The sequence below is a fragment of the Barbatula barbatula genome (assembly GCF_947034865.1).
Source record: "Barbatula barbatula genome assembly, chromosome: 8".
Classification (NCBI taxonomy): Eukaryota; Metazoa; Chordata; class Actinopteri; order Cypriniformes; family Nemacheilidae; genus Barbatula; species Barbatula barbatula.
The window spans coordinates 19,456,430-19,471,928 of NC_136771.1; the positions used below are offsets into that span (position 1 = coordinate 19,456,430).

At 38.9% G+C, this 15,499-nt stretch overlaps 1 protein-coding gene across 2 annotated transcripts in view; it reads left to right on the top strand.

Annotated features, from left to right (window-relative positions):
- klhl5 (kelch-like family member 5) overlaps window positions 1–15,499 on the top strand; it is a 42,655-nt gene that overhangs the window by 3,736 nt on the left and 23,420 nt on the right. The window contains exon 2 of one of the 2 annotated variants that reach the window (XM_079462481.1): window positions 526–637. In XM_079462481.1, the coding sequence (XP_079318607.1) occupies window positions 621–637 (17 nt within the window). In that variant the 5' untranslated portion in view covers window positions 526–620. Of the gene's footprint in view, window positions 1–525; window positions 638–7,383; window positions 7,929–15,499 lie in introns of those variants that run through there. The other variant, XM_079462482.1, reaches the window with a different exon arrangement.

Genomic DNA, 15,499 nt, shown 5'->3' on the forward strand with positions numbered 1-15,499 from the left:
TTGGCATTAAAGTCTTTCTTTTCTTGGCAGAGATGAACTGGTTGTGAAGGTCCACTGGTCCAGGGGCGGAAAATTGGCTTCACAGACCCACAGATGGTGTAAAGCTCGGTCTACAGATACACACACACACACAAACTTCGCTGAAGAGTTTTTGGGACACAGTCGATGTTTGCTCTTCTGGTCTCTCTAGCTCTGCCCCTGTTTGTCTCCATCCCAATAAAAAACGTAGGCCAAAACACAATTGAGAAAGTGCATTTATGTCAGGACTAGGTCAACCCGATCCTCATATAATGTTTTTTTTTACATTTTTTGAAAAATAGTTGAGACTTAGATTACATTTTGGTGCATGTGAAGTTGTGAACATATTGGGAGGGAACAGAAGATTATTATTCACAGATTGCAAACACAGTGAGCTCAGACTTTAGATGACACTGTGAAACTATGCTGCCAGCGAGGCAACTTTTTTCCACCCAGTTGTACTTTCTTTTATTTATTTTTGCTTATATTTATTTACTGTTTTCCCAGCAGGGAGATACGTGAGGCTGCACTTCACCTGCCATCATTATCCATCCATCCATCCTGAGGTTTGACAAGAAATACATGCCGTCTTCCTGTAACGGATGCGCATTTTAATCAGGTACATTAACAGATCATGCATACAGACTTAAAGATAGTAATCTCCTCATTGCCTGCACAATAGACGGCTAACTTTCCAACCGCAGACCTAAATATTTTTCTCTTTTATTAATTGAAACTTTTGACACGGTACTCATCACCCTGTTTTTTTTGTCCGGTCATTTTTCTACACTCACCGCTAACCATATTAATAGAACAGGTGTCAAGAGGTCCGGGCAGTTCAAATTTGTACACAAAGAAGATATTTTGGAGAATGCTTTTAGCCAAACAACACTTTTCCTTTTCTCAAAATATCTTCACATGGGTATTTAAACCACCAAACATTGACATCTGATCTATCAGTATGGTGAAAACTTGGTTTAAAACCTGATTTGTTCATCTTTAGGTTGACTTTTGCATGGAATTGCAAACAGGCAATACATTCACATTGGCTGCCCCAATAGGTTTTTTGGAACAGAGCAAATATATGGAATTCAATACTCTGCACCTATAAAGGCAGAAAAATAGAGAGATAAACTAATAGAAATGAAGGAATTGAATAGAGAAAGTAGGTTAGAGACACTGAGCAATGGAATGTGTGAGGACAAGGAGATTAACCTGCCAAGTCAGCACATACCTGCCTGTATCTCTCTCTGCTCTTGCTTTCTGTTCGTCACTTTACACACACACACACATGCACAGTTTTTTAATATATTGGCAATACATTCTAAAATCTGAAGGCTAATAAACATTTTTATACCCAAACATAATTCTGACACAAACCAATTAACACGATAAGTTTTAAAGTATGACTAAGTATGATTTTACCAATTTTATTAACCATTTCTAAAAATAAAATGTATTACCTTTCTTCAGTTTCAAATATTTTTCAAACACACACACATTTTAAAACACACGCACGCACGCACACACTCACACACTTGTCTATAGTATTTTGCAATGCAGTGACACATTGGGGGGTATGCAGGTCAGACCCCAGGTGTACGAGTTATTCTTGTCTTTTTTGTATGTGTGTGTGTTTTTCTCTCATGGCTGTAGAAGAGGAAAACCTAAATGTTTATTTACAACATTGGGCTTCGGCCCTTTTTATGATCCTAAAACGATAAACCTTCCAGAGACTCGTAAAAAAAAACGTGTGTGAATTGACCCGACCAGAGACGGGAATATTTATTTTTTTATTTGTTTATTTTTGAGAGAGAGGAAATTTGAAGCATTCAATAATTCATGATGTGCTTTATGATCTCAAGTAGACGCTCCAGGTCTTAAGGGCCTGGAAAGGTTTAGAGCTTACAGTATTTATTTCTGTTCCATTTATGTCCTCTTCGATGGAAAGCAAATGTTGTAAAGATCTCCTGATCTCCAGGGTCCGTATGTGTGTTCCAGTTCTGCTCCTGTGTGTACAATTTATCAATACCGTAAAACACCATCAATTTAATCTTTATGAGTGTCATCACATACAAATCTGTCCCTTAGGAAACATGTCTAGCAAACACACACATATACGAGTACCCTTAAATACAGCTGTTTACAAGTGATCAAAAAGTCTTGGGGTGGTACTATGAATGGGATCAGATGGTGGTACTCTGTTACTTTGACATTTAGCATGGTACAGAATTACCATGTTTACCAATTTGTTTACTTATTTGTAAAATACCATGAATTTTAAGAATACCATGCTGTTATATGAATTACAATGTTTCAACGCTACGGTAGAATGTCTTAAATACCAAAAATACCATAGTATTACCATGGCACATGCAAAAAAAACACAATACATATGAAGTCACCCCTTACATTACCATGGTACCATTTCCAAATAACCATGGTAATTCCATGGTATTTTTTGTAAGTAAAATATAGGCTTGAATTTCGGACTGAATTTTTGTTTTTCCTTAAATGAAGGTTGTGGGCTTGAGTTATAACACATATCCTCTTTGGTGTGTGAGGAAAAACAGGGATATTGTTTCTTGAGGTGGTCTGCCGGCCAGATGTGTCCACTTTCTTAACCTTGGGCCTGTGATGGTTTATTTCAGATGGGATTTTTTTTAAATCAGCTCCTCCACCCATTCTGTTCATCTCGATTGACATCTAAACCCTGCTGACTTGCCCCTGTATCACCTCTATCTGCATCCAAGTCTCGCTCTGTTGCTCTCCGACATTAGATGGAGAGAAGAGAGGGGGGAAGTGTGTGAATTAACAGATATTAAAACCAGTGAAAGCTAGGATGAACAGAGCTTGAAAATGTCATTGCTTATGTGCAATAGGAACCTGGTGATATTTAGGTTGATGAGCTCGGAGTAAATTGATTGTGTACGGCTGAATCTGTCTAATCATTTTAACCAATGGCAGAAGAGGAACACGCCAAAGCAGGAAAAATGCTGTTTAGAGATCGACACAGTCTGAATAGTAAGATGTTTGCGTATGTGTGGAGCTTTTTGAAATGCAGGAAAGTGCACAAATCTGGACGGATGATCATCGCTGTGTGTGTATGTATGGTGCTGTATGACAATAATGATCCGTGATTCAAGAAGAGATATTCCAGGTGCGTGTGGTTTATTCTCTTTAGGAATGCAGCACATTTCCTTCCATTGCAGTTGTAGATGTACTGTACATCAAAGCAAAAGGACATCTAGCCTCTCAGCTCGCTTTGGCTTTAGGTTTCGGGATGAGATTACATTGAATGTCAGGGTGGAAGTAGGTGTTATTTATTATGTGCTTCAGCACAGGGTGTGTTTTTAAATGATGGAGCCCACCTGCAGTAGGCAATTGTATTTTTACATAACCTGGGAACCAAAGCTCCCATCATCTATTTACCTCCAAACCTAGTGAGCTGTAAGTGGTGTGTTTCAAGAGTATTTTCATGAAATTCAGTTTCAATGTGACTTTCAGATGTTAACTGTCATTAGGCCTTAGGCTCTTTTTAAGAACCAAAGAAATAAATAGAAAGAGAGGAAAGAATGGAAATCTCTGAGGATGAAATCACCTTGACTTTTATGCCTGTTGGTTCTGCTATTTTGGTAGATTGAATTTATTTGTCTAGCAGCTAGACAAAACTTACATTGACAGTTTCAGCGGCAACTACATAAACAAACGTTAAATTTAACTTTCCCATCAATAACTGTTGCGCAGTTTAATTTAATTTAATACAATTAATATAGAATAAAATATTAATATAAATGTATGAGTGTATGAGTTTAATGTGTTACAATTCACGTATGCCAAAGTTTTCTGTAACAACTGTAAGATGTTATAATCCTTTGTTCTACTAGAAACAACCAACACAATGTGGGAACACAAGACCAGCCATTTCGATTTTAACACATTCCTGTAGATGTAGGATAATGGACTGAAAGAGAGAAAGAAATAGATCAAGGGTAGGTAATTACTTGCTTGGCCAATCAAATGTTCCCTTGGGCTAGTTTGGCTGCAAGCTGTTTACATCACAAACTCAGTGTGTGTATATGCATGTGTTCTAGGAAATTATATACATAGGGGAAAATTCATTAAACAGTATCTGTTTCAGCATGTAAACTTGAGTCTTAATAGCTAATCTTCACAATGCAGTTTAAGTGATAAACCTGGCAAAAATAACAGTGCCCTGTTGGAATGAATATTGAGGAATTTCTATTCAATTCAGTTCCAAGCCTACCACAATTAACATGACGCCACCCGAGGAAAGCAGATGATAGGCTGAATTTTAATAAAAAAATAGATGTTTTTGTACATTTTGTGTTGCTCGAGGCCGCAATTATTCAATTGTTCAAATGATTGCGATTGGGCATGTATAGAGAATTCATTCAACTACTAACATTTTCATGCAAGTGTGCATTTTTGCCTTTATTTCAGTAATGCTTATATATACCTCATCTAGTGGGAGGTACAAATTTGCTTTTGGAAATAAAGGAAATTTCCATCTCTGATGACTCTTAAAGGGGGATTTAATAAGATGATCTGTAGGTGTTTCAGGGGGAGCTACTTGACTTGGTTGAATAAATGTGTATAGTGTTTTTGCTGTGCGTCAATGTACTGTTCAAAACAGTTTTACAAAGAACAGTCCTTTACAAACCTGAATGACAATTTTTGTTATGTCTCTTTTCACAGCTACTTATTTAGAACAGTTTAATGCGTTCCTGCTGATTTACATTTATATAGTTGTTTTGGAAGATACTTATTTGCCACTATAAATATAGCATTTAGTTATGCTTAATACTTAAAATATGGCCTATGTGAACTACCATAAATCTCTTATAGTGCACATTTTGCAGTATGCATGCAGTTTTTGCCATCCGTGAAATGCATTTATACAATTTAAAATTTAAATTGAATATAATCTTAAATGTATGTTACCATGCACAATGCATGAACAAATGGAATGTGATCCTCTGCAATGTGCAGATGTCGAAAACAGACACTCCCACCTAAAGACAAACATACAGCAGCAGACATTGCATTCAGTGTTGAACCGCATGTCAACATCGCCATCAATAAAGACCATCTGTCCAACAAACACACAGGTAATGGGAGAGCTGTGTTTTTCTGGATTAAAATCACTAAGAATTCTAAACCTATTGTCCATGCTTGACAAGCACAGTTGAGGCATCATTCACGTAGAATTTGTGGTTTTACAACAGTTTGTGAACTGGATTCACTCATGCTGATTATCTGAAAGAAAGTCAAAAGTATTTGTTTGCTAATGTGTGCAAATAAATATTTGATATTTTGAATAATTAAGAGAAAAACCCTTACTTCAGATCTAGAGTCTTCTCAGCACCCACTTTGTGCGATATATTTACTGGGCAGTTTTGATGTACATGCAGGAATTACATTATGAAGGAAAGAGAATGAGCTGAAAGAGAGAGAGGGGAAAGGATTGGATTAACCTTGAGAAAATAAGTAGGGGCCATAAAGAATAAATTGCTTAATCATCCTTCGTATAATTCCATGATGGTACGTGCAGTGGCACTACCCATAAAGCTCTGCGACAACAGGGTGTCTGTGTGCATGTCTTATTTACAGCACATATAGAGGTTAGCACTCCTGTCAGCCTTGTTTTCTTCACTCCTATATCAGTGTGAAATAAAGCATTGACCATCGGAGGGTCACCACTGGAAACGACAGCAGTCTCATGACTACTGACCTGAGACCTGTTTTCTATCCCTGCGGTATTCATTCAAGCTGTCAGGCATGCAGCATTTCTGTCAGGGAACAAAGCCCTCACATTAAAATTCCTTAGTATATTTATTTGAAGAAATAGTATGACAACTTTTTCTTTTACCTGCACATCCTGAAGTGAAAATGCTAATTTTAGGCAAGAACTATATTTAGGAAGCATTATGGGTTAGACGCTCTAAAATCTGCCTCCGTAGCAGCATGTGGTTTGTATTTGGTTTCACCGAAGAGAATAAATGTTCTTGGAACCAGTGATGATCTGGAATAGATTTGAATGATAAAATGGAAGAATACAGTTCCCAACGCCACTAATTTACTGATTGTCAACGGCACTCTGGACCCGTGGATCTGGCTGTGTTTATTTAATGTGCCCTTAAAGCCAACATCTGAATAATGTTACAAAAGCAGTCAGAAATCCCACATCTCTGTTGTGGTTTACATGGACCGAACTAAGACACAACCTAAATTAAAAACAGGTTCATCCCCAAAGGAAAACTCAAAGTATAGAACAAAATAACATTTCCCTCTTTTCACTTCAGTTTACAAACTGTACACTGTTCCAAAGTTTTGTCTATGTGGGTCACATGGACATCTTTACATAGTTTTCATGTCTATTGTCACTTTTTAAACTCCTTTAAACTAAACATTTCTTTGTCCGCTTTCATTCCCCTCTTATTAATTTCTCCTATCCTCCCATCTTTCAGATTGCATGTCTATTTCCCGTGGAAGTGTACTATTTTAGTATTGACAAATGCGTGTATAAAGGATATTGCACTTTTGTGTGATATTGATTGTGGAGAGTGGTTGTCTGGTTTGTATTTTCATTGACTAAGTGAGGTTTAAGTATTATGGGAACAATATCGACGTCTGCTAATGTTGGAGGTGTGTATTTAAAAAAGCAAGGTGGACTGTTTGTCATGGAACCTTTTTCTGTGGTACAAATGAAGGCTACTTTGAGACCTGAGTGGGTGTTGAGAAGTGAAGCTTCTCAATCATTTGAGCTTTCTTTATGTTGCAAGATATAAGTCGCTGCTGCTGTGTATTCAGCACAACTCCTTTATGACTGATTATTTCAGTTTTTGAACCCTAGAAACTGATAGAAACTATCCCAGACAGTTGTATCGATTTAAATGGAATATTAACTTTTTTTTGTGTGGGTACATGAATGAATTTTGTCATGGTTCATTATGGTATTTGTTATGGAAATCATTAGAATATGTATTGCTGCTTTCAACAGGGAACATTGATTTTTATAACATTTTCTATGTACAGTATAAAGACCGAATGACAAAAGCAAGAATATCCTTGTTTATCAATGCATGCGTTTAGATTAAAGAAAAGTGTCATTAAAGGTTTTACTGCACAGCCTACGTGGATGAGAGAGAGAGAGAGAGAGAGAGAGAGAGAGAGAGAGAGAGAGAGAGAGAGAGAGAGAGAGAGAGAGAGAGAGGTGTATTTCCCTCTCGCCTCTCACTCCACTCCTCTTCTCCGTGGTTTTTGCCAACAGCGCTAGCGTGCGCCGTTACCAAGACAATTACGGATCACGAGGCTCGTCGTTCCGTCCCCGCGTCTCCCGTTACCGGAGTCTCGGGAATGTCGAATCCCAGGAAGGACTTTGACGTTAAACAGATCTTGCGTATTCGATGGCGATGGTTTGGCCACCCAACATCTCCTCCCCCCGGTAATCAGCCTTCGGGAGATCTGTTCAGCAGCAGCCGGGGGACGGGGGGCTCATCATCCGGTGGCGACCAGCCCTCCCTCGGCGGCTGCGGTAGCTCTAGTCCCCCCACCGGTGTCGGCTCGAGTAACGGTAACTCTTCTTCCAACATCAACAACAATCGAAAGTTTGGGGATTCGGTTTCGAACAACGGGCTGTCCACTGTGGTGGCGCTGGGCGCCTCCGCGTGCCCTCGGTCCATGAGCCAGCAGGAATGCCGGAGCCCCTCGCCGGCGCCGTGGGTCTTTCCTGCTCACTCTCGCTCCAGCGAGAGCCTGGAGCCGCTTCAGCAGCAGCAGCAGCAGCAGCAGCGGGAGCCGCTGGCCACGACGGTACCAGAAGCTCATGGCCCGGGAGACGAAGAAAACAATAACCACAACGTGGAATCTGACTCCAGCTCCTGCAGGTACTGGAAAGCGTTACTAGTCGAACACAGCAGGGTGCTCGTACCTGACTGGTACCACTTCACACCACCAGATGCATTGCCAGCTGTTCTCTTATGACAAAACTGTTATCGCGAGCCCTTTTGTTTCCTCACGTGTCTATGTGATAAACGTCGCATATGGTGTATACACACACTTAACTGGATGGAGATTTTTATTTTTATTTTAAGTTCGTTTTTAACTTTTAGACACTTCAATCATTTCAGCAATATTATCGATGATATAAATTAATTAAGGTGTGACAGTAGACTGGGTCAATGTACCCTTAGAGGTATAATCATATTGTCACATTGTTTGTGGATGACACAATGTACACCGCTGTTTAATAAATCGTACCAAACTTCCTGTTAAGGAAGCTGAATTGTGAAAAGTGTATCTCATAGAGTGGATGTGTGCGTGTGTTTCATCTGACGTGTTGTGCATCGCGGCTCTTTATGATGCGCGGGGTGAGGCGTTACCTCCGTGCGACAGGACGATTGAATTTACATTCATTTTGCTCTTTCCGGTTATCTGTCTCGATCCGTCTTGATGTATCAGCGCACTTACGCGCAGCAGAATGATTGTGATGCAACGTGTGCTAACGCTTTTGTTTCAGTGTGTATCCATAAATTGCGCGTCATTTTCCTTCTGAGAAGTTCAGCATGACGAAGAGCTGTAATACAAATATGTGGGCGTTTGAATGATCACAAGAAAAGTAAAAACCGCCTTTTACATAAAGGTTTGTATGTGTTTGCCACAGGACAGCAGAAAGACTGTGCAAGTTCGGTAAATAGGTCAAAGACGTTAAGATGTCCCCATCAATATAGATTTACAAAAGTGATTTTATGTCCGTAGGAAGCACATTAAATGTATGTTAAAAGTTTACTTTTTGGTTTCAAATAAGTTCTTGGAGAATAAAATGTCATCATTCGGTTGAATTAATGTTACATTGTCGTTTAGTGTAACACACCATTCAGACAATGCAAAACAACAATGTACAAATTCAAACAACAAGCTTATTTGGATTTGTACATATTAAAATGTATAATAGAATAAGGGAGCATATTACATTTTATTGTGCTTGAAATGACAAAAAAATCGTATTGACAAAATGGGCAAAATCTAGGAGAGTGGCAAATAAAAAATAAAGAAAATACAACAAATTTGCATTTGGGGTGAAAGTCTTTTATTATATCATAAATAGATTTTTGTTGTAAATATGCCCGACAAGATTGTTACATTGAATGGCATTTTATTGGGCATCTTCAGTAAATCGGGGGAAATGTATGGTATTTATTATTTGCTCAGAAAAACAAAACCAAAAATTCGATTCAATTAAACAGAAAACCTTTTCTATTTTTTTGTTGAACAACAACAGTCTAAGCACTATTACACTTATTGTTTTTAAACACTAATTTTAAACTTTAACACTTTCGTCTTTGACCCATATACTAAATGTAGTGTGGACTTCATACAGTGGTTCTCAGCTAAATTAAAAAGGGGCCATATTAGATTCCTATAAGCTGTTTTGAGTGGCAGTTTCCCCTTCCTGTCAAACCATTCTGCCACACTAGCTCCAACCTTTTACTTTCTCACTCTTAAAACTGAGTTTCTCCTTCATTGTCTCGCAGGTAGTCGATTGACAAAGTGAAATTACAATTTATGATGAATGAGGTCAGATGACTACCTGAATATACTGAATGAACAGATTATTTCATCAATGGATGTTTTCTTCCCTGATGGCACGGGCATATTCCAAGTAGGGCAGAGCGATTTAGAGAAAAATATCTAATTGCGATTTTGTTTCGATTCGCTACCTTCTAGTAGCAGATCGTGTGTCTTTCTATCCAATAGATGGCTAGATAAGAATAAAATAAAGAATTTGATTTCTTCTTAATTATTTAAATATGACACATATAGGTTAAGTTATTGGATTTCAACTATTGTTGAATGTGTCATTTCATCCAAGTGAAATAAGCAATTCAGGTTGATGTCTGTCAACAGGCCTTGTCTGTTTTGGAAGACACTTGCATGGAGACACGCAATGTGGAGCCAGGCATAAGCGTCAAGTTCAAAGTTGTTAAAGAGATGCGCTGTTTTGGATGAGGTTGTTTTCCTGGCACCAGCTAGTATGCACCTCTTCTCTAGGCCGTCTCATCGTTGTCAGGGATCAGGCCTACCACCGTCGTGTCATGGGCGAATTTGACGATGACGTTGGAGCTGTGTGTGGCTGTACAGTCATGTGTGAACAGGGAGTACAGGAGTGGGCTGAGAACGCTGCCCTGAGGAGCACCAGTGTTGAGGACCAGCAGAGATGAGGCAATGTCACCCTTTTTGACAACTTGACGTATGGCTGACAGGAAGTCCAGGATCCAGCTGCACAGAGATTCGTTTAGACCCCGAGTCTGGAGCTAGCTTCATAACAAGCTTAGCAGGCACTAGGGCGTTGAATGCTGAGCTTTAGTCCACAAATAGGATTCTCACATACGTGTTCTTACTGTCCAGATGGGGAAGAGCAGTGTGTAAGGTGAAAGCAATGGCATCATCAGTGGAGCGGTTGCTCCTGTATGCAAACTGCAGAGGTTCGAGTGCGGCAGGTAGAACAGAGCAGATGTGGTTTTTGATCAGCTTCTCAAAACACTTGCTGAAGATGGGTGTCAGAGTAACAGGACGCCAGTGATTCAAACATGTTTAAGCTGTCTTTGCTATTGGCACAATGGTTGCGGTTTAAAAACATGAGGGAGAAATTAAAGATGTCTGTGAAAACTCCCGCTAACTTGCCCCAGGTCACTAACTTATAAATTGTTGACGAGATAAAATATGCAATATGACAGTTATGTACCAATAATAACAAGAATGTGTAATACAATCTCTCCACTTGTGAATGCAGAAGCAGTTGGGGAGAGAGAGGGCGGTCATGCTCTGGTGCAGACTGGCTGCTTATTTCATGAATCGCAGCCTTTTGCGATTTTGCTAATCGCAACATTTTCAGATGCCGATTGTGATTCAATTAATCGCACAGCTTTAATTCCAAGATGATAATGCCAGGATTCATCAGGCTCAAATTGTGAAATTGTGTAGTGGTTCAGTGGAAATATAATTTCCACACAAATAAATGTGGTTTAGCTTATCGAAACAATGCCACGGCGATTGCCTGCCGTTATCAAAGCTAATGGCTGACCAACGAAATTTTGGTGTGTGACTTTTTTTATATTTTTATAAAAAGTGTTTCAGGCGAAACCATGCAAATGCACTCCCTATTTTAAAATGATTTACTTAATTAAAATGCTAAATACAGCTACACATTCCATGATTTGGGCCTACGGTACATACATTAACATTGCATTTCTTCCTGTGGTAAAAATGCACTACCGAACTCTCACTCAATTTTTTTCCATCCTGCTGCAAGCTTATTTCCACACCCACTCACACTTGCATTATAAAAACACTTCCCCTGCTTACAGATACATACATCTTTATTAGGCAATATTTTCTTTAAATACCATAAATCAAATCTCAAAACAAATGGGTGGCTTCATTTTACACCATGTTAAAATGTCATATTTGCAATTCAGTGGCAGGGAAACAGTGCAGGGCAGAGGTACTTTGAATATTGACTTGGTGTCAAACGGTTGACATCCGCTGTTTTTGAGTGACTGGGGGTTTGTGTTACATTGTGTATATTTGTTGAGAGAGAAGGATGTGGGTCTCTCGGTGTGGTGTAGCTCTAGAAAAGCACTTAGTCACCTTGGAGACGGTTGATTCAACCTAGTGCTTTTTTCACAGCTTACAGTTCATACCGGGAAATTATAACCATAATCACATAAACACATACACTGACTGAATATACTACTATATATTACTATATATTTGAACTTTTACCTGTGAGAAAAATGGCAGCCTAAATAAACATCTATACAACCTAAAAACAGTAACGAGGTTTGTTTAATGTGTCTTATAAATTTGCGTTTAAGAGAAGTTATCATAACGTTCAAAACCACATGTACCCTGTGTCTTTGCACCTCTGTGCTAAACACAAGTTTTATTACAGTAGAAGCATAAATGGGGAGAGAATATTTAAGGATTCATGCATGATTCCATAAACATTCAGGCCCCATGGCTATTTGTGACTTACAAGGAGAGAGAGAGATGCAGGAAGAAAGAGGAGAAGAAGAAAACTGTCTAGTTGACTGAAAACAGCAATTCTGATCTGGAGATAATGATGCAAAGAATCTGATATGTTTTGAGCATACTTACTTTCTCTTGTCCCTCTTTATGCATTTGATTCACATGTTTTCTTATATGGTTACACACAGACAGATACAAAATATGTTTTATCGACAACTATAGAGAAATAGAGAGTGTGGGAGGTGTGGGGTTTAATGTTGTCTATGTATCTTTAAATGCAATGCTAATTCATAACCCTATTGGAACAGTAACATGACAAAGTATGCACACTCTTGAACACTGTTCATACTTGTTATATTAGATGTGTTTCTTGGCACGTCCACTGAATTAAATTGCAAACTGGCTCATTTTACTGTGTCCTTTTTAATAAATCAAGAAAAAGGCTTCTCTTTATAACAGTGTGTGCTCGTGCTTGGTTTCATTTCTGTCTTTTCTTACAATTACTACTATATATTGCACAAAAATATAGATAGCAACTAGTTATTTTCCTTTTCCTTGTCATTCATCTTTCTTTTGCCTTTCCTGCTTCCTCCTTTTCTGAGTTGCTTTCTTTGTACATGACAAGTTGACTGCTTGTCAACTCTATGTGCATTTATGTAAATCTGTTCATGGAATAAGAAGCAGATTCTTGTAAGATGCTGTTTGATATAAGATTGTGTATAATATATGTTTAACTGACATCCCTAAAAGACAAATCCAACTCGTTCCATCTGCATCTGATACATTTGCTCGGTCCCTTCTGAATTGGCCAGCAGAGGTTAAATCTGATCCTGGCGTCAGTATGGTCTCTGTAATACCACCTCCAATCCATTCCGAAATGACAGCGGATTTCAGGGGAGCTCATTAAACCTGGAAGACCACTCACGTTACTTTAATCTCAACTCAATATGTATACTATATATATATATATATATATATATATATATATTATATATATATATTTTAGCCTTAAGGCCGAAGTATGGTCCGTCTGCGTTCGTGCTGCGTCCGTATCACATAATTTTGTCATCAGATGGGTCCGCGGTCATCCACACACCCCGTCCGCATGCAGCCCATTTTCTGAGACAACGCAGACAAAATTAGACCTTTCCTGTCCGAGCATTATACTCAAGTTCTAGTCCAGGCTCTTGTCCTGTCCAGACTAGACTATTGCAATGCGTTTCTGGCTGGACTTCCAGCCTGAACAACCAAACCTCTACAGTTGATCCAGAATGCAGCGGCAAGAGTGGTCTTCAATGAACCGAAGAGGGCACACTTCTCTCTTCATTAAGTTACATTGGCTCCCTATTGTCGCTCTCATCAAAATCAAAGCTCTGCTCTTGGCCTACAAGACCACCACTGGTTCGGCACCCCCATATCTTCACTCGGTAATACAGATTTATGTACCCGCCTGATCTCTATGCTCTGCAATAACATTTCGTCTTTAATCAGGGCAAACAGGACCAAATAATGGCTTTGATGTGTATTGTACAGTCAGAAAAATGCTGCTGTTGCTCAGTGTGCTGTGGAATTCACCTAAAGTGATCCCCTGGGATTATATTGTACAGTATCAACATCGTACAGTAACAACTGTAAAAACTATACACTGTGCACTCAGTAAGCAACTCCCCAAGACAGATCAGAGAGCTCATAAAACGAAAGAGAGGAACGAAATAGGGAAAGCAGTTGAACGTGAAGGTGACTGGAAGAGTTTAATAATAAGGTGATTAAGGAAGAGACCCAGAGGGCGAGCGAGACTGAGAGAATTTTGAATAGTAGGAGATAAGGTTCACGGAAGGAACTAAAGAAAGACAGCAAAAAACAGTCAATGTAAAATATAACGGGAATAGTTTGAGCGAGAGAGAAAAACAGTGCAAATACTGTATGAAGGGACGATTGCCCGCTGGGGATGTTCAAGAGCTGGCAGGTGTTTATCTGGCTTTTTAGATAACTCGCTGCTTCTCTCCTGTGTGCTTGCATGTGTGTAGCCGTTTGTAATGTTTACTTTGGTTGGTCGTGTTGGGAAAATTGTGAGTTTGCTCTTGTGCATGCTGTGTAGACAAGTGTGTGTTTGTGTGTTTAATATGGCCTCCAGTCTCTGATTTCATACGAGACCAAGTAATTATGGCATCGAGCGGACCCAGAGGGTGGAAAAACGTTACCAATATATTTATATTAAAGCACTTGATAGGGAATCTCTAGTTCATCGCAGCATACAGTGTGTTGTCTACTTCTATGCATAAAAGGGACGGTTCTTCCAAAAACTGTGATCTGTGATTATTCACTATTTCAAGTGACTTATCTGGGTAACAGAGATGATAAGCTTGGATGTATTCTAAACATTTAAACCATTATCTGCTAAAAAGCTTTTCAAAAGCTCCGCCTCATAGCTTTCTCATTTGCTCCAAAAAATGGTGTTCAATCTTGGGACTTGTAAGGACCAATGGATTTTCACAGAATGTGCATGATTCTCTTTCTCCCTCTCTCTGTATTTCTCCTGGGTAGTTGATATGTGAATTGAGTCTTTAATTGCTTTTAAGAGGTTTGGAACCTAAAGCTCAAATGAATTCGCATATGCTCTCATCATCTTCCTTCTCTCCAAATGGTGTGAATGAAAGCTGTGATCGTGTGGGTTTGTTTGAGGGAATGAGCTCTGCTACTTTTTTTTTTAAGGTTAACCCATTGAACTTTCTTACTGAATTAAATGGATTTCCAATGTGATCTTGGTCTGTGAGGCTAAGAGATCTTGTTCTTAATGCTGTAGTTGTACCTGAGGCTGGGCTCATCTTATACTGCTTAGCATATGGAAAGAGAGAGCATTGGTGGGACTCGCTGTTCTTTCTTCCCCAGACAGATCTTTGCAAATAGTTTGAGCTCTCAAGGCCCTAGAAATGTAAAATCTGCCTTTTACATGTGAAATTGTAATAGCAATGTTTGAAATTAAAATAATTAAAACACAATGTTCTGTGTTAAAAGGACAGTTCACCCAAAAATTCTGTCATCAGTTACCCACTCTCAAGTTGTTCCAATTCTAGTCAATGTCTGCCAAGAACGGTTTGGTTACAAGCATTCTTGCAAATATCTTTCTCTGTGTTCATCAGAACAAATATATTTATACAGATTTGGAACAAAAAATTAATTATTTGATGCTACTTGCTAGTTGGTTGCAATTGATATTAGGAAAAACGACATTCCAGAGAGCATCTGATTGGCCAACAATTTCTGTAGTGCATGATGAGTCATGAATATTTTGAATCCATTTTCATGAAGAGTTTCAAACAGAGATGGAGTCAAAGCTCACAGACAACAATTCAAAGCCTCCAAATTTTGATTTTAGGTTTTTTTAATACAGCTCAACGCATTTCATTTACATCCTGTAGTTCACATT